The 24239-nt window shown below is 40.4% G+C and overlaps 1 protein-coding gene across 23 annotated transcripts in view; it reads right to left on the minus strand.

The window, feature by feature from the left end:
- The window catches only part of LTBP1 (latent transforming growth factor beta binding protein 1), a 443088-nt gene that overhangs the window by 234283 nt on the left and 184566 nt on the right, over window positions 1-24239 (minus strand). For 10 of the 23 annotated variants that reach the window (XM_054475443.2, XM_054475439.2, XM_063648824.1 and 7 more), the window contains exon 5: window positions 20541-20708. The exons of 1 other annotated variant lie outside the window; for it this stretch is intronic. In XM_054475443.2, the coding sequence (XP_054331418.1) occupies window positions 20541-20708 (168 nt within the window). 12 more of the 23 variants (XM_063648829.1, XM_054475448.2, XM_054475445.2 and 9 more) reach the window with 4 other exon arrangements.

A 24239-nucleotide genomic window follows, 5' to 3' on the forward strand; every position in this document is an offset into this window, starting at 1 on the left:
ACTTAAGCTCCAATCTATCAGAGAAGCAGAGTTCAAAGTGTTTAATAATCTGTATTAGAGGCCGGGCGTGGTGGCTCACGCCTATAATCCCAGCACTTTGGGAGGCCAAGGCAGGCAGATCATGAGGTCGGGAGTTTGAGAGTAGCCTGGCCAATATGGTGAAACCGTATCTCTACTAAAAATCCAAAAATTAGCCAGGCGTGGTGGCACACACCTGTAGTTCCAATCTTGAGTGAGATTCCGTCTCAAAATAATAATAATAATGATAATAACCTGTATTAGAAAGGGTATGGTGATACAGACAAGCTCATATATTGCTGGGAAAACAAATTAGTTCAACTTTTTTTTTTCTTTGAGATGAAGTCTCACTCTGTCGCCCAGGCTGGAGTACAATGGCACAATCTCAGCTCACTGCATCCTCCACCTCCCAGGTTCAAGTGATTCTCCTGACTCAGCCTCCCAAGTCACTGGACTTACAGCCACCCACCACCACGCCCAGCTAATTTTTGTATTTTTAGTAGAGATGGGGTTTCACTGTGTTGGTCAGGCTGGTTTCAAACTCCTGACATCAAGTGATGCACCAACCTCGCCCTCCCAAAGTGCTGGGATTATAAGTGTGAACCACTGCGCCCGGCCTAGTTCAACTTCTATGGTAGATAATTTGGCAAATATTTACTCACATTAAATAAGCACATACCCTTTGATGCAGCAATTTTGTTTCTAAGAATTATCCTAGATAGTCACAAATGTACACTAAGACTTTCATTATTCACTGTCACTTGGATGATAACAGCAAAAGTAGAAAGGTCCAATATCCAACAATGATAGACTGGATTAAGAAAATGTGGCACATATACACCATGGAATACTATGCAGCCATAAAAAAATGATGAGTTCCTGTCCTTTGTAGGGACATGGATGAAGCTGGAAACCATCATTCTCAGCAAACTATCGCAAGGACAAAAAACCAAACACCGCATGTTCTCACTCATAGGTGGGAAGTGAACAATGAGAACACATGGACAGAGGAAGGGGAACATCACACACCAGAGACTGTTGTGGGGTAGGGGGAGGAGGGAGGGATAGCATTAGGAGATATACCTAATGTAAATGACGAGTTAATGGGTGCAGCACACCAACATGGCACATGTATACATATGTAACTAACCTGCACGTTGTGCACATGTACCCTAAAACTTAAAGTATAATAATAATAATAATAAAAAGAAAGGTCAACTGCCCAACAATTCAGTCCAGTTCAATAAGTTATATTATATACCAGGATGGAATATGCAGCCTTTATAAAGAACAAGGCAGATTTATTTGTACTGATAAGGACTGCTAACTGAACAATGCATAGTACAATACAATAAATAAAATATTCTAGCAGTTTCGAGGATATATACATACACATATGCCAGTACATTCAGATTCTGGGAGAAGACAGAAATGGGAAAGAGTATTACTCACTGGGATGGAGAAATTAGTGTTTGGAATACAAAAATGGGAAGAAAACTGACTCTTCACTCTACAGTAGGTCCTCTTGTCCCTTCTAAATTTGGCACTACGTGTTACATATTCAAAAAACCTAATTCCATTATTTTTACAGATGCCATACAGATCAACTTAAAAAAAATCTACCTACAGGCCTAGCTAATGTAATTTTGGTATGAGTCAAGGGCCAGTCAGGAAAGAAAGGCACATTCAAGTGGGGTAAAATTTAAGACAGTTTAATAAAGAGACTCTTGACAAAGGTATAGGCAGAGTTCTGGGAAACTCACAGCAAGAACCCTGGGGTTGCAAAAGCAAAGAACTGGCACAGAGAAACACCTCCTGACAGCGCTGTGGCCTGAGGTGGAGGAACATAAACCACCTTCAAGGACCCTGCAGGAGGGGGCTGGGGGAATAAAACCCCAACTTTTCCTCCACCCTCCAGTCTCCTAAAGGAAAAGGGTGCCACTGATGCCACCTCTGGGGACACGGAGCCGGGCGGATCTCTGGCATAAGTGCCATTCAAGGCTGTATTTTGACTGCTGATGAATGCTCACATGTCTGGCCTTTTCTTTAATTCCATGTGAAGAAAAAATTAAAGGTGCTGTTAATCTAGACAAATTCAGAATTCACTTAGAATTTACCAGGAATTGGCAAGACATAAACAAATTCAAATATGTATTAGGAAAACTACCTTTTCGCTTATCATAAAAATGATTTTCCTTAAGTTTAAAGTTGGCTTTTGACTTTTTCCCCGCAGTGAGGCAATTTAAATCCTTCATGGATCAGGTTTTTAATGTGAATGATACATTTGCTATCATTGGTAGCAGGACCCCAGCACATTCTAAGGCTTGCAGGCTCTCATTCCAGTTTTCTTTTAAAAAAACTAAACTAAAAACTTAGTCCTCTGCAGCCTTATTGGCCCAACCTGACTCTATCCTTTCATCCTGCCCCAAACAAGCTGTGCTTCCTTCAGGCCACCATGGAGTCATTCTGTTTCTAGCCAAACTCTAAGAACTTTGATTTTAAAAACCAAGCAAGGAAAATACAGAGTCACTTAAAAGTTTTCCAAATCTTTCAGGCCTTAACTTTTCTGATGAAACTTGTCAAGCTGATGACACATCACCACACAATGTATCACTGGAGTTGTACAAAATCATCCTTTGATTCAAAGTGGAAAACAGAGCCCAAAAAAGTACAAAGGGGAACATACTGTACATCCTTGGAAAGCACAGTAAATATTTTCAGTGTAAAACATCATAAAGATAGCTTCATCTCATTTACACTCTAGCATTCTCTGCATAGATAGGTTTCATATTCAATAAAACGACAGAATTTTAGGGCTGCAAAGGATCTTGAACATCTACTTCCCGAACTCCTCCTTTTAGAGAGGAAAAAATTAAGACTTAAAAATTTGAGTCTTGCCCAAGTGGCAGCACCAGTATTAAAACTCAGGTCTCCCTAAAGATTCACAATCAACATCAGCTAGAGATAATGCTGTAGTTAAGTATTTAGCTTGTTAAATGGAAATCCCAGGTTTTTCTTGAAAAATCAACTATGACAAACCAATTCAAAATTGGACAAAGGACTTGAACAGACATTTCTCCAAAGAAGATATACAAATGGCTAATAAGCTCATGAAGTGGCCAGCATCATCAATCATTAGGGGAATGCAAATCAAAACCATGAGACACCATTTCATACCCACTAGTATGGCTATTACTTTATTAAAAAATGGGAAAATATCTTTTTTCGTATAATGACTTCTTTTCCTCTGGGTAGATACCCAGTAGTGGGATTGCTGGATGAAATGGTAGTTCTACTTTTAGTTCTTTAAGAAATCTCCACACTGTTTCCTATAGTGGCTGTACTAGTTTACATTCCCACCAGCAGTGTAGAAGTGTTCCCTGTTCACCACATCCACGCCAACATCTACTGTTTTTTGATTGTTTTATCATGGTCATTCTTGCAGGAGTGAGGCGGTATTGCATTGTAGTTTTGATTTGCATTTCCCTGATCATTAGTGATGTTGAGTACTTTTTCATACGTTTGTTGGCCATCTGTATATCATCTTTTGAGAACTGTCCATTCATGTCCTTAGCCAACTTTTTGATGGGATTGTTTGTTTTTTTCTTACTGATTTGTTTGAGTTCCTTGTAGATTCTGGATATTAGTCCTTTGTCAGATGTATAGAATGTGAAGATTTTCTCCCACTCTGTGGGTTGTCTGTTTACTCTTCTGACTGTTCCTTTTGCCATGCAAAAGTTCTTTAGTTTAATTAAGTCGCAGCTATTTATCTTTGTTTTTATTGCATTTGCTTTCAGGTTCTTAGTCACAAAATTCTTGCCTAAGCCAATGTCTAGAAGGGTTTTTCCAACTCGCACACGCATGTTTATAGCAGCACAAGTCACAACTGCAAAATTGTGGAACCAACCCAAATGCCCATCAGTCAACGAGTGGATAAAGAAACTGTGATACACACACACACACACACACACACACACACACACACACACACACACACACACAATGGAATACTATTCAGCCATAAAAAGGATGGAATTAATGGCATTTGCCGCATAGATGAGACTGGAGACTATTATTCTAAGTGAAGTGATGCAGGAATGGAAAATCAAACATCGTATGTTCTCACTGATATGTGGGAGCTAATAAGCTATGAGGACGCAAAGGCATAAGAATAATACAATGGACTTTAGGGACTTGGGGGAAGGGTGGGAGTGGGGCAAGGGATGAAAGACTACAAATAGGGTACAGAATATGCTGCTCGGGTGATGGGTGCACCAAAATCTCACAAATCACCATAAAGAACTTACTCATGCAACCAAATACCACCTGTATCCCAATAACCTATGGGAAGAAAAATAAAATAAAATACAGAAAAAAGGGTAAGCTGAAGCACAATAAAAGAATGGGAAAATAAGTGTTGTCAAGGATGTAGAGAAACTGGAACCCTCACACACTGCTGGTGGGAATGTAAAATGGCACAGCCCCTGTGGAAAACAGTTTGGCAGCTCCTCAAAACGTTAAACAGACAATTATCATCTGACCCAGAAATTCCACTTCTAGGTATATGCACCAAAAAATTCAAAGCAGGAACTCAAACAGATACTTATACATCAGGGCTCATAGCAACATTATTTGCAATAGCAAAAAGGTAGAAACAACCTAAATATATACATCAACAGATGAATGCATAAACAAAAGGTAGTGTATGCAAATAACAGAACTGCATTCAGCCTTAAAAAGAAAACATGCTACAGTATGGATGAACCTTGAAAACACAGTAAGTGAGACCAGGTGTGGTGGTTCATGCCTGTAATCCCAGCACTTTGGGAGGCTGAGGCAGGTGGATCACTTGAGGTCAGGAATTTGAGCCCAGCCTGGCCAACATGGTGAAACCCTGCTTCTACTAAAAATATTTTAAAAAATTAGCCAGGCATGGTGGCACATGCCTGTAATCCCAGCTACTTGGGAGGCTGAGGCAAGAGAATCGTTTGAACCTGGGAGGCGGAGGTTGCAGTGAGCCAAGATCAAGCCACTGCACTCCAGCCTGGGCAACAGAGTGAGACTCTGTCTCAAAAAAAAAGAAAGAAAGAAAAAGAAGAAGAAAAAAGAAAAGAAAGCAAAGTAAGTGAAATAAGCTAGTCACAAAAGGAGAAATAGTAAGTCTCTAAAATACTCAAATTCATAGAGACAGAAAGTAGAACAGGGGTTACCAGAGGCTAGGGGAGAAAGGAATGGGGAATTTTTACTTAATGGGTATAGTTTCTGTTAGAGATGATGAAAAGTTACTACATGGATAGTGATGATGGCTGAACAACATTATGAATATACTCAATGCCATTAAAACATACACTTAAAAACAGCTTAAATAATAAATTTTGTATTATGTATATTTTACAACTAAAAAACGATACAATTGGGGAAAAAATCAGTCATGTAAATTACGGGTTTGGGGGTCTCATAAAGATAAGCAATAAAATATAACCCCCTACACATCAAGGGAATTAAGAACAGGCATTTCATTCAAGTAAAAAAGGATAAAAGAAATAACTGTGAAAATTCCAAGTTTCCTGGGCAAGATGACCAAAACATAAGGGAAGACTGCTATATGACTTTATATGCAGGTGAGGGCAATGTCTTTTACTTGCTCTCTAGGGCCATTTCTTGGTCCAAAAGTGAATGCTTTAAAAACATGATACACATTGTTGTCCAGCTGACCTAGAGTTTTTTGGCCCCAAAGAGGTTTTTCTCTTTTCAATGAATTAAATAATATGTCGGACTTTTAATGCTTGAATAGTTTTTTCTTTCAAACTTGGCAAAATGATCCTTCAAAAGGCATGTGTAAAGATGTTTGGGTTAGAAATAACAAACCCATACCCTCCTAAGGTGTTATGTTTATTTGAACGTGTGATGATGCTATCGTTCAAATAAACACACTCAGAATTCCCTCCTTTTCCAACAGCCACAGCTCAGACACATTGCAAATGAGCATCCACAGTAGCAATGGTTAGTGCTGAAAAGCAGTTTCTGTTATACGATCAATTCTGAGACGTGCAAAAAAATGTCTCCTGTGCTAAATGGTTTCCCATTTGTCATTTCTTGTTTTGGTTTCCAGAGAATCTTCAGAATGAAGGCCCATCACATCCCAAACCATCTCAATCCTTGCACCCTTTGAAATCCAATGTGATCACCTCATACAAATTATCGAATGTAAATCAAGCCTCTAGGAGCCTGGGTCCACTTGACTAGATCAACAGATGTACAAGGATAGCTGAAAGGCAAGCTGTGGGTTTGCTCTGGCACCATCATCAAAGGAAGACATTTGTGACAGAAGGCTAGAGGTTTCATCTACAGAACAATCTTGCGATTAAGAGGGAGGGTTTTCCAAGGACCTGGACAAAATAGGAAACAGGGTCTAAGATGTTGTCTGATAGGAAAGCATGGCAATGCTTAGAGCAGGCCTTCTCAACTTTGTTGCTAATGACATTTTGGGCCCAAATTATTACCTGCCATGGGAGTTCCCATTTTTATTTTATTTTATTTATTTATTTATTTATTTTTTTGAGTGAGACGGAGTCTCGCTCTGTCGCCCAGGCTGGAGTGCAGTGGGACGATCTCAGCTCACTGCAAGCTCTGCCTCCCGGGTTTACGCCATTCTCCTGCCTCAGCCTCCAGAGTAGCTGGGACTGCAGGCGCCCGCCACTACACCCAGCTAATTTTTTCTATTTTTTAGTAGAGATGGGGTTTCACCGTGTTAGCCAGAATGGTCTTCATCTCCTGACCTCGTGATTCGCCCGCCTCGGCCTCCCAAAGTGCTGGGATTACAGGCATGAGCCACCGCGCCCGGCCCATGGGAACTCTCTTGTACAATGCAGGACACACGCAGCATCCCTGGCCTCCACCCACTATATGCCAGGAGCACCCCCAAATTCGGATAACCAAAAATGTCTGCTGGCATTGCCAAATGTGTCTCTTAGGTGGGGGTGCAAAACTGCCCCAGTTGAGAACTATTTGATAGACAAACAGTTTTTCCACTTCACTTCTGCATTATGAGTGTGAACCAGATATTTCAGAGTAACAGAGTGAGCTAAGTAAGCACCCAGCTAACGATATGCCTGATGGGTGCAAGTGAAATAAGAGAATTGGAGACGGGGAATAAGAGAAAGAAGCTAGGTATTAGTAGACCACGTGGAAAGAGGAAGAGGCCAGAGTGAGGTGAAGGAAACGCAATGAGGTTTTGATGACACACAGAAGGGAAAGTTGCAATTTTGTGATACCAGTGAACGAATTCATCTTCACTCTATTTTATTTTCTATTAATTCAACTCTGTGCTGAAAGTACTCTCAAGCATCATGTTCATAAGTCAAAATCTGGACGATTCAGGTAGGCAAGTTCAGCATAGAGAACATATGTTATCAGCATAGAGAACATATGTTATCAGAAAGAATGATGGCTACATGACAGGTTTAAACTAATTGATATCATTCAATTAATCTAAGTGTAGCTTCTCTTGTCTCAAATTAAAGATGGTATCCTCAAACATCGTCAAAATGCTTAACATCAATCCCAAGTAGGACTTAACTAGAATAAGGATGGACCTATGCAAATATATCTCCCCTTCCACCTTCCTGGAAAGATAACGAAATATCTGTCCTGTTACTAGTAAACCAAGAGTATCATCCTTGCATATAAGACCAACACACTATTGGCAGCTGGTAATGTTTTGTTGAGATATTGTACAGACTATGGAATTGAACTTCTGTTATGGGATTTGGGCTACATCCCAAAGCTGAAGACAAAAGGCAGTATCCGTCATTTCACTTCCTGAGAAGCTGGCTGCGCTTGCAGAAACCAAGTCTATTCCACTGGAGCAAAAAAGGTGAAAATTCTTTGGAGGGCTTGACACATATCCCTTGGAATTTAGGGGACATGTGAACAAAAACACTTTCTCACCATCCCCTGAAAAATTTTGAAGACAAGGCAGACGGGAGTGAGCTGAAATGGTAGGATGAATTAAGAAGGCAGCCTGCCCTCCCAGCATTTCATATGGCAATCATGCATGAGTTTTCCACAGGCTTAAGCCACCCTGGTAGGACTCTGCCTGAGACGCTGCCTCGCAGAATGAGGAAACCTCAGCCTTAACAGGAGCAGGACCTGAGGTAGGAGATTTGAAAAAGGTTAACATATTTGATGATATGGTTGAGTCTCTTTTGGCATTTATAAATCATTTCCTAATATAGTATCAGGCTCATTTAAGAGCTCGATAAATAAACATCATTAATTGATGATAACATATCTTTATCAGAGCAGATTAATAATAGTTTAGACCTTTGCAACTCACAGAGTGATCCACAGGTGGGCAGCACAGCATCCTCAGAGTGTGTGCTAGAAATGCAGAATCTCAGGCTCTACCCAGAATTCTGATTCTGAATCAGAATCTGCATTTAATAAGATCCATAATGACTCCTATGGACATCAAAGGGTGATAAGCACTGGTTTAGACTATTGGTTCTCCACCAAAGCTAAGTATAACAACTGCCTACATTATTTGTTTTCAAAATACACATATCCAAAGCACACTGAGAAATTCTGATTTAGAGACCCTGGGGTGCAGGCTGGGCATCTGTACCTTTTGAGCATTCCTAGATTCTGTTGTATAATATTACCAGTACTGAGAATCTCTGATTTAGGGATTGAAGAAGGCAGGCATTTGAAGTCACATTTCTGAGTTACTAATTATATCCTACCCTGTAAACATTTTTACACGAGTGAATCCACTTCTCCTTCCAGGGGCTTCATTAAGTCACTGATAACCTCTAGCAAAACACACAATTAGCTACCACTTCATCTCTGTAATGATATGGTTTGGATTTTTGTTCCCACCCAAATCTCATATAAAATTGTAATCCCCAGTGTTGTAGGAGGGGCCTGGTGGGAGGTGACTGGATCATGAGGGCGAACTTCCCCTTGCTGTTCTTGTGACAATGAGTTCTCACAAGATCTGGTTGTTTAAAAGTGTGTAGCACCTCTCATTTCGCTCTCTCCTCCTTCTCCAACCATGTAAGATGTGCCTGCTTCCTCTTTGCCTTCCACTATGATTGTAAGCTTCCTGAGGCCTACCCAACCATGCTTCCTGTACCGCTTGTGGAACTGTGAGTTCCTTAAACCTCTTCTTTATAACCTACCCAGTCTCAGGTAGTTTTTAATAGCAATGCAAGAACTGACTAATACATGTGATCAATGAGGAATCCATTAAAAATGATTAAAGATAATAAAAATGGCATACTGAATAGGGATATGCAAAGCAAGACAGGCTGGAAAGACACTGGAGGCTTCCACCCTCCGCTCTGCCCATGTCTGCCTGGGCTATGTCTGTGTGACTCAACATTGACTTCTCATAGGGGCTTGTTATTTGTGAATGAAAATGAAAGGAATCATTCACAAGCCACCACCAAATTTTTCGGTTTTCTTGTCTAGATTTTGTCTTGAGAGTAAGAAGAGCAGTGCCTGATTTAAATTAAGCCCCAAGAACTTAGTGGCTGTCGCTGCTGCATCCACAAATACTTCAAACTCAGCCACCACTGCAGCAGATCAAATTTCAAATAACCAGCTGAAATAAAGCCCAAACTCCTACATCCCAACCCGATTTCTAGGATAGACTATTACATAAATTGGACACTATTAGTCCTTTTAGTGCTTTTAAGAGTTAATTTCCTTAAATGAGATCCTTCAGAAGTCTAAAATTTTCAAGTAACTGCCAGGTAAAAAGAAGAAATACTTCTTCTGGCACAAAATCGTCCAAAATATGATAGGCTTTGACAGAAGGGAAATGATAATTACTGTATGAACAGCAGAGTCAGTAGGCTTTTACCAAATAAGGTTATGATTTCTGCAGTGAGTGTATTTCAATAAAAGGATATTTTCAGCCTTTAGACTTTAGCTTCTTTTTGGAAAATGGTATAATACAAAGTAAATTTTGTTCAATACTTATTCATCTATTTACCAAATACACAATTTTGGCATTAATGTTATTTTTTTTCATTTCCACACAGCATCATGGTTTTCTGGGCACACTATGGGATTCTCAGATGTTTCTAATTACCCTCTGTGTACACCCAATAAAACAGCTGGCTCAAGATGTTATTAATACAAGAAGATCCAGAGGACTCATAAATCACCCTTTCTTCAGAAAAGGACAATGCAGTGGCAAAAAGTGACATATTCTAATCTTGCTAAATAAGACTTTAGCTAAGAATGCTCTAGGATACTTCCTAACTTGCCAGGAGAAGGGCAGTGGTCTGCTTTCCTCACTGTAGTAAACTTTAATGACAAGTTTTTACCTCTTCTAGGGAGAATCTGATGAAAATTAGGCTGAATCTCTGCACTAGGAAAACGTATAAAGTCCCCAATTCTTATTGAATCTGATGGGCATCTGAATGAAGTTTGGTCTCAGAGTGATGAAATCTCTCAGTATTGCGTAAAGTTTTTTTTCCTCCCCAACCAACTCTCAGGAAAAGCCAACACTCAGTCATGCCAGTCTTTCAGTAAGTATTGCATGAGTCTAAATTCAAGATAATGAGGTTGAACAGTAAACCATTCCTTAGGCCCATACACTTCAACTAAATAGAAAATCAAGTTTTAATAAGTATATCAATGACAGCATTACATTAAATTGGCAATGGAAGGGTATCTGATGCTTCTTATTTTCTTTCTTTATGATACAAATTTGGAGAATGAATCTTAAAATGCTCACTAACTTTATCCTTCTCCATTTGGTAGTTATTTTATTTTCCTGGACTGCTTAGCATGAAGATGACTATGTGGCTGACCTCAAAAACATTTTCACATCATTTGTGATGTTAGTTCCAGGAAGCCTTCCAACAATAGACAAATTCATTATTCTTTCTCCACCTGGAAATACATATTTACATACACACATATACTCACCTCTTGATAGTTAAAAGTTGGTACAAATACTTGACTTTTATACTACAGATGCAAAATTGAGATCAACTCATATGCCAATAAATGTTGCAGGTATATATACTGCATCGCATAAATGTGATTGCAAATATCTATTTTAAGTCCAGCTTCCTTAAATTTACTCTAACCTAGGAGCCCAGAGGTAAGTTACGCAACCAACAGCAAAGTGAATAGCACAAAGTAGGATCAAATGTTATAATCATACATCACTGGAGATGCCCCCATCTATTCAAGATGATTACTTTTCCTCCTGACCACAGCTTTTGGTTCCAAAATGTATTACACTGTTTAAATGCTTTTACCCTTGCCAGAAGGCTTGGCAACATGCAACAGCTTCCTGTGGAAGCAAGTGAACTCAAGAAGAAGCATGATCCAAGGCAGAGAGGACATGGTGCTACAATGTTGTCTTGGCCATATGATATTGAAGCCTAATATTATTTTTGTGCAAGGTCTAACCTACCCACAGCAAGCTTAAGTGTAAACAAGTACAGAACCTTCTGTGCGCTCCTACCAGAGCACCAAAGTGAAGGGGTAAAGAAATGTCCTTCTATATCCTTCTTGATGCCATTGTGCTGTTAGGATCAGTAAATAAAGCAACCACTGTCTCTGGGGTGCACAGGGAGCACCAAGCTCCAGGAGACATAAGCACACGCTCTCAACGCCTCTACCCCACAGCACACAAGATGGAGTTTGAGAATTAAGAAAAGGACTTATCATCTTCAGAAAGAAACAAAGGTCTTCCAATCAATCCAAGGAGTCCATATGCACCTTCAGTCTGCCCCTTCTTGTGAGCCTCAGAATAGCCCTCCAAGGAAGGTTAGGATATCATATGATTTGTTTCACATGCGGGGAAGTCAAGAATGAGAGAGGTGAGATTACCAACCCAGGGTCCTGGAGCCAGTCAATATATCTGAAGCTAGACAACCAAGTGTCAAATGACATAGTAATGACTAGAGGTATAATAGGAAAGAAAAAAAAACAGCACAGGCAGAACTGTTTGAAATGGAACTTAAGGTTCTTCCGTAAAAGACTGTCAGTATTTACATGGATGCAAGAGCAGGGAGCAGTAATTCTGTGCAGCAGGAACACCTGTACTAAAGGTATGAAAATCTAATTGCACTTTGCCCATGAGTAGAAAGTACAGTGAAGTCAGTGTTAAAAACTTAAAGCTCCATGCAAATTGCTACCAGGGTGTCCTTTTTCATGCATCTTGTGGTCAGTGGAATATCCTATTTCCTTGCCCCTAAACTCTTAACATAGTCTTCTCAGTTAATTATTTTACTTCTGTGATTTTACTTGCCTGAGAACTAACAATGAAGCTGTATCAGGTAAGTTCTGTGTACACCTCACAGCCCAGGCAGCCGCATAAACAATTTATTGTCAACAAAAATGCATTCAGCATCTCCAAAGTGAGGCACTGTGCTGGCACTGGAGATGCCAAGATGGAGTGGACGAGTCTTTGTTCCCCATCAGTTTAGAGTGTAGTGGAAGAAACAGGCATGTCAACAAATAAGGGAAATGAGGCTCTGTAGCATGATCCTCACTTGGCTGAGTCTTGAAAAAGAAGTGGGTGATTGCCCAAGCAGACTGGGTAGGGAAATGTACCCTCCAGGCAGAGACAGCAGTGTGCACAGAGACACAGGAGCACAAGACACCCCAGAGCACTTGGGGACCTTTGGTATCCCTGGAGGCTCAGTTTGGCAGAAGTAGAGGATTGGGTTGGAAGAAGGGGCACGGCCAAAGTGAATGCCGTGGAGCCAGGCAGCAGGGCCCTGCAAGCTATGCTAAGCAGTTTAGACTTTTCCAAAGATCACTCCGTATGCTCAAGCTGACAGCCTAGGAAAGAATACACACTTTGTGACATTGTGTTAGAGACTCCAAGGAATTTTGAAAGGTTATTTATTCCAGGCTGGCCTAGCACAACCCTTTCAAGGAGCCCCATCCACTCCCACGATACAGGCCAGGCATGGCTTAAAAGGAGCAATCTATCACACGTGCTTTTCTCACAGATCTGGCAAACCACGGACCCCTCTTTTAGTTAAGCTTAATTTTTAAAAAACTGTCCTGGCTACAGACATATGTTCTTATACAACCACTCTGCCCCCCACCCCACCGCCCTTCTCTGCCTCAGTTGTCTTCCTCTTCAACCAAATAGGACCTTATTCTCTCCTGATTCTGGCCCTTAAGGTCAACCTATTGCCCCTCTTGTTCCAAGTAACCCATGGAATCACCTTTCCACGAACCCCTTCCTCTACCCAGGGTCCTCTTGCCCTCTGCCCACCACCACCACACACCCTCTACACCACTCACAAGCAAGAACCAATTTTATTTCCCTTAATTAAAAGCAAGCTCCATACCAAACTCATGTGATCTGCCCTCCATAAAACAATGCTGAAGAAAGGGCCGTGTGGCACGGTGGCTCACACTTGTAATCCCAGCACTTTGGGAGGCCGAGGCGGGTGGATCACGAGGTCAGGAGATCGAGACCATGCTGGCTAACATGGTGAAACCCCGTCTCTACTAAAAATACAAAAAAAAAATTAGCCAGGCCTGGTGGCGGGCGCCTGTGGTCCCAGCTACTCGGGAGGCTGAGGCAGGAGAATGGTGTGAACCCAGGAGGCGGAGCTTGCAGTGAGCCGAGATCGCGCCACTGCACTCCAGCCTGGGCAACAGAGTCAGACTCCATCTAAAAAAAAAAAAAAAAAAAAAAAAAAGAATGCTGAATGCTGAAGAAAGGTGACACCACTTTCTTGATAACCTTTTTTAAATCTAAGACCTTTACTTCTTATTATAAATCACCAAGACTCCTGCAAGAATTCCAGGACTGTATCCTTTTTTTCACCCAAAGAACAAGACTTGGTTGCCTCTTTCCTCTGTGTATAAGGCTCTTTATCTGCAGATATTAATTTGATTCCCTGATACAAAGCAGGTCGATGAAACCAAACTCAAGATGGGAGACAGGAAAAGTCTGGAAGAATATTCCAAATGTCAGCCTTTTGGGGGGGGTGCTCCACGGTTTAGACAAAATAAAATGCAGGGTCAGAGTCTGATGACAATGTAAGCGATGTTTCCTCACAACACTCATCGCCACTTCATCAGGTCCCTGCTCCAATGTTATCTCATCAGAGAGCCCTTCATTCCCTGAGCTCTCTAAAATAGCAACCATGCCTTCCACCAACACTCCCCATTCTCCATCCCCCTTCTCAGCTTTGTTTTCCCTCAGAGTGTCTATAACTTCCTGACATTAGTTCACATATAATGTTTGTTACAGTATATTTTTGGTAGTATCTATTTGACAGTAGTGTACACATATACTATATTTTTAAAATGTGTTTTTATAATTGTGGTAAAATACATGTAATATGTACCATCTTCACTATTCTTAAGTGCTGTGGTTCAGTAGTGCTAAGTACATTCACATTATTCTGTATCAAATCTCCAGAACTTTTTCATTTTGCAAAACTGAAACTCTATACCCATTAAACAATTCCCCATTCCATCCCTATGACCCCTGGCAACCACCATTCTACTTTCTCTTTGAACTTGACTACTCTAGGCACCTCATATAAATGGACTCATACTGTATTTGTTTTTTTGTGACTGGTTTATTTGACTTAGCATAACATCTTTGAGGTTCATCCACACTGTAGCCACACTGTTTCTGTAATGCTAGAGGAGGGCAAGGACTTTTATTTAGTGCACTGCTATCACCTGAACCCATACCTGGTACATAGTATGTGCTCAATAAATGCATGTTAAATGAATAACTGTTCCTAATACCAGCCTTTTAAAGGTGGTCTACAGCTTAAATAAAATAAAAAGGAAAAGACTGGGCGTGGTGGCTCACGCCTGTAATCCCTTTGGGAGGCTGAGGTGTGTGGATCACTTGGGGTCAGGAGTTCAAGACCAGCCTGGCCAACATAGTGAAACCCCGTCTCTACTAAAAACACAAAAAATTAGCCGGGCATGGTGGCAGGTGCCTGTAATCCCAGCTACTCGAGAGGCTGAGGCAGGAGAATCACTTGAACCTGGAGGGCGGAGGTTGCAGTGAGCCGAGATGGTGGCACTGCACTCCAGCCTGGGACACAAGAGCAAAACTCTATCTCAAAAAAAAAATTAATTAATAAAATAAATACATAAAAGCAAAACGCTCTACATTATGACATTTATTCAGTATTAGAAAATAAAATTCTTTGATATAGCTAAATGTATGTGGAAGTGGTTTCTTTGATAAGTTCTTAGGCATTCTAAATTGAAGGAAAAGCAACCACTTTCTTTTAGTATTGTATTGAAACATCTTTTAAAACCTGAGATATACCTGCATAATGTATTAAGGGGAAAATACATTCTCCAGTGAAAGGGTGACACGGTGGCATTTTCATTGGTTTCTGTGTGAGACAAACATCAAGGAGTCCAAACAATGACGAATGGCAAAGGATATGAAACTCAGTGGCTGAGCTAAGTTTCCAGAAAAAACTCTATATGCTTGCCCCTCTTAAGCAGTTACGTCAGTTTATTTAATGCCTCAACGAGAGAAAATTTTCTTCCCTCCTTATGAGGAGAACCTACACAGTCAGCTTAGCAGCACGAACTGCTTCTGTTCTTCATCCCAGCACCACAGTATTAGGCTGGTTTTGTGAAATCTCCGGGGAGATTTTCAGTGCAGAGCATCAGACAAGCCCCAGAACAGCTACAGGACGCCAGAGGTTGTCATTCATTCAGAAACTTATTCAGCCTCTTAAAACATGAGTTTCCTAGCTAAAAAAAATGAAAGCACTTCTCTCTTCTTCAAAATGACAAGTATCAACTTCTTTCAGAGAACTTTAGTAAATCCTCAAAAAGTAAAATCCAAATGCCTAAGCTTGAAATTCAAGGTGTTCCACAGCCTTGCACCGATCTGCCTTCCCAACTTGTCATCTACCATTATTACTTTTCATGTGTCCCACATTTAAGTGAAACTATTCCCAATTCCCAGAAACCATCTCTGCCTTCTCATCTCCATGCCCAGTTCTAGGGGGGTAAATTCTTCTTTCCCATGTCAACTTTGCTTCTCTCTTCCCACTACTCCCCCATGCATCTTTATTTTGGAACTTACCAATGTTTCAAGTTCCACATCTCCCTTCAGTCCACAATCAGGCCATCTGCATTTATGTACTCAGCCCCTCACCATGAGACAACACGCTTGCTAGACAGGGACAGCAAGGTGAACTAAACATAAAAGCTGCCTGCCATCTCTTTTCTCTCTAAGCATCCTCCCTCAGCTAGAAGTGATATTTCCCTTCTCTGGGCGCCTGCTAGCAGCTCTCTACCTTAATTTAGGGTTATTTACATATACCCTTCATCTCCTCCTCAAAGTATAAGCTCTTAGAAGGCAGCTTTATGATTTGCTTATCTTAGAAAATCTACTACCATGTTTTATACATAGTCACTTAATATATGGTCATAGGAGGCAGCATGGGAAAGCCAGAGGTATTGTGACTCTAGGATAAGAAAACCTGGCTGAAATAACCTTTAATCAAGCCAGTAAAGCAACAGTGCTCATATTTGCAAATTATGGATACTACCATGTGCCTAAGAGGCAGTAAGCATCAAATGAAATAACGTATGAGAACATACTTTTTAAATGGTCAAATGTTTTTTAGAAATAATGTATGAGAACATACTTTTTAAATGGTCAAATGCTTTTTATAATTATTCAATTGGTGCTAATAGAACATGAGTCTTTAGAATCACATAAACCAAATGTGTTATTTTGACCATCATGACTACTTTTCAATGTCTCCACAAATAAGTTATACCAAGTGACAGTATTACTGCATTTGAAATATTCTAGTTGTGACACGAATTTATACGTTCTTCTTGTCAGAGGAACTTAAGGCTTCATAAACAATTTAAAAATCCCAGAAGGTCATCTGCATTTTAGCCCTATAAAATGTTAAGAATCCTTTAAAACAACAATGGTGAACCTGCTGGCCCACCCAATGAGGGATATGTTTCCATTTTTTAAAAAGGCAGGGGTGGGGCAAACAGCAAGGCAGAGCTCAAAAAAAAAAAAAAAAAAAAAAAAGTCATTATCATTAGAAACCTGCTTCATAGGAAATACCATTTAAAGTAACTATTCTGTTAAACCATATCAAAATCACTATCCATAAAAATGGGCTTTTCTAGAATCTCAGAGTGCTTCCTTTGGATACCATATTCATTTGGGCCTCACTTTTACAGTCGCATTAAGCGGAAGTTATACTTATTATTTCTCCCACTGAATACTCAAGAACAGAGACTGCATGCTCAATAGTCAAGTGAAAATACCTGCTGCCTTTCACACCTGGAAAGCCCCGACTCACCCTCATCACAGACCAGAAGACCAACACAGAAGCGGCATGAAGGAAGGAAGGAATTATCCCACAAGCCTGTAAAAGAACAACCTCCACATATCTATTAGGACCTACCTCCACTGTATGGAGGAGGTGAGCTCGGCCCAAAGAGCACATAGAGCCAATGTTACCCCAGGATTCAGCCCTGGTATGCTGGACTCTCAGTTGCTTTTTCTCTCTCTATTATCCCAGCCAGCCCTCCCACAAGACACAACTCCATGAGGTCCTTCACCTTGTCCCTCCTATACATCACGGTCAGACTCCAGGTAGGTAAGAAAACAGATGGCATAAGGATATCTAGGTTCTAGGCATAGCTAACTGACTTGCCCAGAAACGAAAGCAAGCTCACTTAATTAACACTCTGAACCTAAGTTTCCGTATTGAAAAAATGGTGATGATCATGTCTGTTCCACATCCTCAGAAAAACAAACAAACAAACAAACACTGTAAATCACCATGCAAATGTTGGAAATTATTTCTGTTATTCTGATTATCAAAACTAATTATGAAGTCCATATAATTTTCCCTGGATTATGTTGACTCCTTAGAGAATGGCACTCAAGCCAAATTCAGCCCAACAAATGTTTTTGTAACACAGCCACACCTATTCTTGTTCATATTGTCTCTGGCTGCTTTCACACTATGATGGCAGGCTTGAGTAGTTGTAACAGAAACTGTATGGCCCACAAAGTCTAAAACATATTTTATACTATCTGGCCCTTTACAAAAAGAGTTTGCCAGCCCTCACCTTCAAATACCGACAAATATTAGAGATCAAAGGGAGTAGCTGACAAGTGACAGTAAATTTTGAATTTTCCCCAAACTTTATTTTCCAAATACGTCTTTTTTGTCAAAAGATTTAGTATTCTATAAACAAGTACAAAGAGAGAAGAAAAAAATTAGAAAACCACTTTTTGCAAATAATAAAATTATACTAAACCAGTAAAGTCCCAAAAAGATATATGCATAAACATTTTTAATTTTTTCTATATTTTCAAAGGATCACAGTCTATAAGTTCTACAAAATTACCATTCTTAAAGAAAGAAATATCATAAAAATTGTCCCTCAAACTATCCAATATTTGAAATAAAACGTAAACAGGAGAGGGAAATAGCTCAGAATATAAATGAAATGTTTCCCACAATTTCCAATGTGAAACTATTTATTACTATGGGTCCTTCTCACCCCATCCTCTACTTTTTAAAAAATTAAACTGCTCTGCCAATCCTATATGGAGAGTGGAGTTCTGCTTTTGAAATGCTTTTGTAAATAATTTTGCTTCATTTTGTATTTTGAATAGGCTATGTATATTCTGTTCCTAAACATCTGGTTCAGTGCCAGAAAGGAAAGCATGCGGTGTGTTTCAACAAGTAGACTTCCTCTGTTTCTCAAAGCCTTCAAAATATTTAGTTTCAAAATGAATACACTGGAAGCCAAAAAATTACCACCCATTTGATTATTTTGTCATTGCTACTGTAAAGATTTACAATAAACACAAGGAGGGAAAGGAGCAGTGAGTAAGGAAGGCAACCAAGAAAGATAAAGTGGGGAAAAGCCATCAGACTCATGATAGTCTACTGGAATTGCCTTTTCTTTTCCCCTCCTTGTCTGTAGCCTTCCAAAAAAAATTTTTTTTAAAGCCAGAAAATAGTATTACTTATTGCTGATAAAAAGTCATACAATCTTAGAGACGGACTAAATTTTAGAGGTCATTAAGTACAATCCCATTTATTTTATGAATGAGAAAAACTGAGGCCCAGAAATATTAACTGGCATGCCCTATGGATTAGCTAGTTAGTGGCAGGACCGGGACCAGAATCCAGTTTCCTGATCATCAGTTCACTTCCCATTAGACTTGGCTCCCTGCCCTGCAAAGCATAATGTGCCATTTGGCACCTAACAGCTAAATTCTTTTAAAAACTATGCCCAGAGTACCCCTATCATAGCCAGGAAGCTCACAATGCCCTTTTAAATCGTATCTATGGGCACATATTTTTTCCAAGTACAGACGATCAAAAATATGCTTTGACCTCCTAAGGATTGGGAGTCACAATAAAACAGCAGAATAATCAAAGAGCTAATAAGAACTTCAAGCTGTCCCTTTATTTTGTCTTGATGTAAATCAGTTTGACACAGACACCCCTTCTCCTACCACCCCCTCAGGCACACACTTCCAAGACTAAACAGCAATATTCCATAAAAAGACCAGATCTAGCCAGTGTTATTATCTGTCTGACATTTGGGTTATTCTTGTGAGTAACTCAGAAAGTAACGTGGGTGTCTGCGATTATTTGAGTACACATGGCAAACCATAATTGGTCAAAAATAATAAAATACATTTTTCTGCGACAAAAATACTGTATTGCATGACAACATGGCAACATGACAGCATTCCGTGGACCGCAATCCTTTCTCCATTTGCAAAAAAGTAAAAAACAAAAATTCAAAACGAACCAACAAGGCTTTCTTGCAGACAGCAACTACTAGTTCATATTTAAATTAACTTAAAGGAGTACTGGGAGTAATCTACCAGTCTGTCTTCCCCAAATCCACGTAAAAAAGGAGTCCTGAGAGTAATCTACCAGTCTGTCTTCCCTAAATCCACGTTATATATCAATTTATATTCAGTCTTGTGAGACGGAGCAGAAACGTGGCAAAAGACGCAACTCTGTATCCTTTTCTACAACCAAGTACAGGTTTTTGACAATTCTCAGAGTTTTGTTTTAGAGCTTGGCTATTTTTGAAGTAAAAACTTCAAATTTCATCACCACCTTCCAAAATTTATTACATGAGTCAAATCTAAGACAAATTCCACTTATCACTGGGCTGATAAAATTTGAAGCTTATCAGCACAAGTCATGCCTTAGGGTCTAAATCTAAAACCTACTCTCTTCTCTTCTACTATATATATTCCCATTACCACACGGCTGTGTAAATGCTAAGCAATAAGGGAAAATATTCTAGTTGCCATTCCCCTAAGAAACCAAAAATCAGGTTAAAAATTATTCCGAAAGTAATTTAAAAGATCCCACGAAAGAAACATATTCGTACTCATAGACAGACACCCATTGAAGCAGAGAACAGTGTGAATGGAGGGGGTGTCTAAATGCTACAATCTCATAAAACTCGACTCAGTAAGGACAGTTAGGGACCGTGGAGGAACTCACCCACTCGGAAGTTCGTGGCCGTCAGGGTGTCGGCAGCATGACCATTCTCACTAATGAGAGTGGTGGTGTTCCCCTTCTCACAGCTGTTCTGACAGCTGCCCTTGGTGCAGGTCACTTTACAGATGCTCGGAGTAAAGACCACCTTGATGCGGCCAGTGTGGTTACTCACTAGGAGCGGAGGCAGGGAGAAAAAGAACAACAAACACATCAGCTTAGTATCCATGAACTTGCCTTGGAAGGTTTAAAAAAACAGAAAAAAAGAAAAGAAAGGAGTAAGATGGGAAAAGAGAGAGCCCACAACCCGACAGGTTTAAGGAAAGAGGGAAGCCTTCAGTGCTCGCTGCTCTGTATTCAGTGGTGTCTCTGAAACAGGAGTAGGAAGCTTAGCAAACAGAACTCTGGGATGCACTCCAAAACCACATTTGAAGTCGAGTCACTGGAGTGGGATTACTAACCACAATGCTGCACTTTATTCACGGGCAGACAAAGAGCAATACCGAGGGCACGACAGATTAAAGAGCCAACCCTGACAGGCAGATGTAATGCAAAGGGGTTGGCCGTGCACCTAGCGGTGAATAAACTCTTGTGTCCTCAACTTGCATACTTTCCCTGTTTCTCCACTTATTAAGTCACTATTTGCAGCCCGACCCCTGGAAATGTTTTAGGCATGCGGCATGTCTGAAAACATCTGTCTCAAATCTCCTGGCACTCTCGGCTGAAGTGATCAAATGCTGTGACGCAGCTGCGGGAGCCCATTTCTTTTTCACAACTCCAGGGCACTATTTCTCCATAAGAATTTAGGCAACATATATTTTGTTTTCCTGTGAACAGGGCCCATCTTTAAAGGGGTAAGCCAGGTCACAGGGATAAAGGGTTGCCTCCCTAAAAATAACACTCTTGGGCTCTCACTGTCTCTATTCATAGACCACCTGGAGCAGCCACTGGGGATGGAGCTTTCTTTCATTCGCGTGGCCTTCTCTTAAAAACCAAATGCTATCATCTAACCACACAGCCGAGGCTATGTGGTATCACAAAATAAGCCCTAGACTAAAAGTATATCCTGGTTTACAATCCCAGCTCAACCATGGTGTGACTCTGGACGTGCCATTTCACTTTTTTCCCAAAACTTGAGAGAATTGAAACTGGTATTTTCTACACACTTCTAGCTTTCAACGTCTCTATCAGAGGTCAGCAAGCTACACTTCAGGGACCCAATCCAGCTCACTGCCTGCTTTTGTAAATAAAGGTTTACTGGAACACAGCCACCCTCATTCATTTCTGTACTGTCTATGGCTGCTTTTGTGCTATGACGGCAGAATTGCACTGTCTCCGTGCAGTTCTGCCTCACCCAGACCTGCCCTTCACTGCCGGATCCCAACCTGAAGTCTCTGGCAAATTGCAAGACACACACTGTTTTGATTGCTACATCTGTGATAGGCCCCCAGCCAGGTCCTTCCTCTTTCCAGGAGACTAGGCAGAAAGCAAAGATGGTAGCAGTAGCTGAAGAGAGCCAGTCATCTGTGAGGCTTTAAGGCCGTCAAGAAGCAGTGCCCTTCTGACGCCACTCCATGACTGGAGTGGCCAAAGGGGAGAGAGGCTCTGGGCCAGCCTTTTTTATGTCATCTTTGCCCACCAGAAAAGCTTGTCCCTCTTTATACTGCTTTGGTTTGGCTAATATATTTTCAGAAAATCATCCCAAGATGCCTCTATAAGACCCTCAACAAATTAAAATTGTGGTCATAAGCTGAGCTTGGAAACAAAGAACTTTAACTAAAGAAGCCATTCCAATTTCAAGGTTGGACTGGGGCCCCAGAGGTTTTCTAACACAACCATCTCTCATCCACTGTTTTGCATTCCACGTATCAAGTGGTCGTGTAACCTTTACTTGAAAATCTCTAGTGACGGGCAGCTCATTACCCACAAAGGCACATGATAGTTATGGCAGTTCCCAGCAAGTACTATTTTTTATTGAGCTGAAATCTGGCCTCACAGTAACTTGCACACACATTAATCCTAATTTGGTTCCCCACGGCCTCACAATCTAATGCCTCTTCCACATGACAGCCCTTCAAATAAGTTATCTTTGAGATCAATGCCACTTAATCAAAGAAAGCTAAAATTAGAAGGACTTGAACCCATCAGCTGGGTTGGCCACCTCACTTAGACGAAGAAAAATGATTCCTCTGGAGGAGAAAGTCCTCCATTCTTTTCAAATGGTTTTCCAAGACAGTTTCTCCTTCACCAGTGGTTCTAACCCTGGAGGATCAAGACATGTTGTCTGAGATGGCAAGATGTCCTAGTGGCCAAGCAGGCCTTCTGGCACCTTGCAAAATGACATCCGATAGGATGCTACTATCAGTCAATACTTTAAATAGAGGGCTAGCAAACTTTTTCTACAAAGGGCCAAACTGTAACTATATTAGGATTGCAGGCCAAAAGGACTCTATTCCTATTCAACTCTGTGGACCCGCTTAGCTGGAAAGCAGCCTGTCAAAAACAACATGTAAATGAGTGGGCATGGCTGTGTTCCAATCAAACTTTACTTAAACACTTCAGTGACCCCTCCTTTAAATGCTCACAGGACATTTTAAAGTTATCTGGGAGTCTACCTTAGAAATTCAAAAAACACCATGGAATCCTGATTTCACCAGCAGATAAAATTCACCTAGTTTGATTTGTTTTTTCACAGTAGCACAAACAAATCAGCTTATAATCTAAGTTGTCAGACAATGCTTACAAATATCTTGAGGATACTTTGTGTGTTCAAGTGTGTGAAACCTAAGAAAAAAAGAGACAACATTTTCCCACTTCAAAAGAATATAAACTCCTATTTTTTCTGGCTCCTGGTACAATCATGAAATTAGAATCCGTGTGCCAACTATTTTGTCTTCTCTGGCATTAACTTGTAGCACCAGCAGCTGCCACACAGATGCTCACACAGTCACCTAAATTATGCTCACTTAGGCAAACTGAGACATCCAAAGAAAGCAAGCACTTAATCATTATTCCCATTTCACCTCCCAGCTACAGTAGTCACTTTATAAGCACTGGAGATTCTCCGGGCCTATTGTTATTAAAAACTTCTCATATTTCTTTGCCAAAAAAAAAAAATTTTTTTGGCTTGGAATCGTCTGGATTTTCAAAAGGCACAGACAGTTTCATATGACTTAATTCTGATTTTTACAATGTTCACATCTTCTTGGAAGCAGAAGCTATATTTTATTTCATATAAAAATAAAAATGCTTGTGTTTTACAAGCATTCTGCTATAAAGTAATCTAATTATAAAACAGACACTTGTATTCTAAGCGGGTCCTCCCATCTCCACGAAGCACTTACTTCTTCATTATAATTAGCTTTAGGTTTTCATGCCAATCTTCTCAAAATTGGTAGTGAAAATGCACTACTGCTTTTGACACTAGATTATTATCCAGAGCTCTAACAGGATCTTCATAAATGCTGGATGGATTAGAAAATATGTTCTCCCATCTCTACTCCTTGAAAATCATTCCCACATATTTAGGGTATAGTGTAAAAAGTTTAAGTTTTAAAGTTCATCAAACAAAGATCCATGCTCTGAGCTTCAAATTCCTCACATGTGACACGCTGAAGGCAATACCACTCACCTTTCAAGAATTTAGTAGGAATTCACTAACAGTGGACACAAGCTCTCCCGCAAAAGCCATTTGGTCTATCAGAA

This window comes from Pongo pygmaeus, chromosome 12, assembly GCF_028885625.2.
Source record: "Pongo pygmaeus isolate AG05252 chromosome 12, NHGRI_mPonPyg2-v2.0_pri, whole genome shotgun sequence".
NCBI classification, from domain to species: domain Eukaryota; kingdom Metazoa; phylum Chordata; class Mammalia; order Primates; family Hominidae; genus Pongo; species Pongo pygmaeus.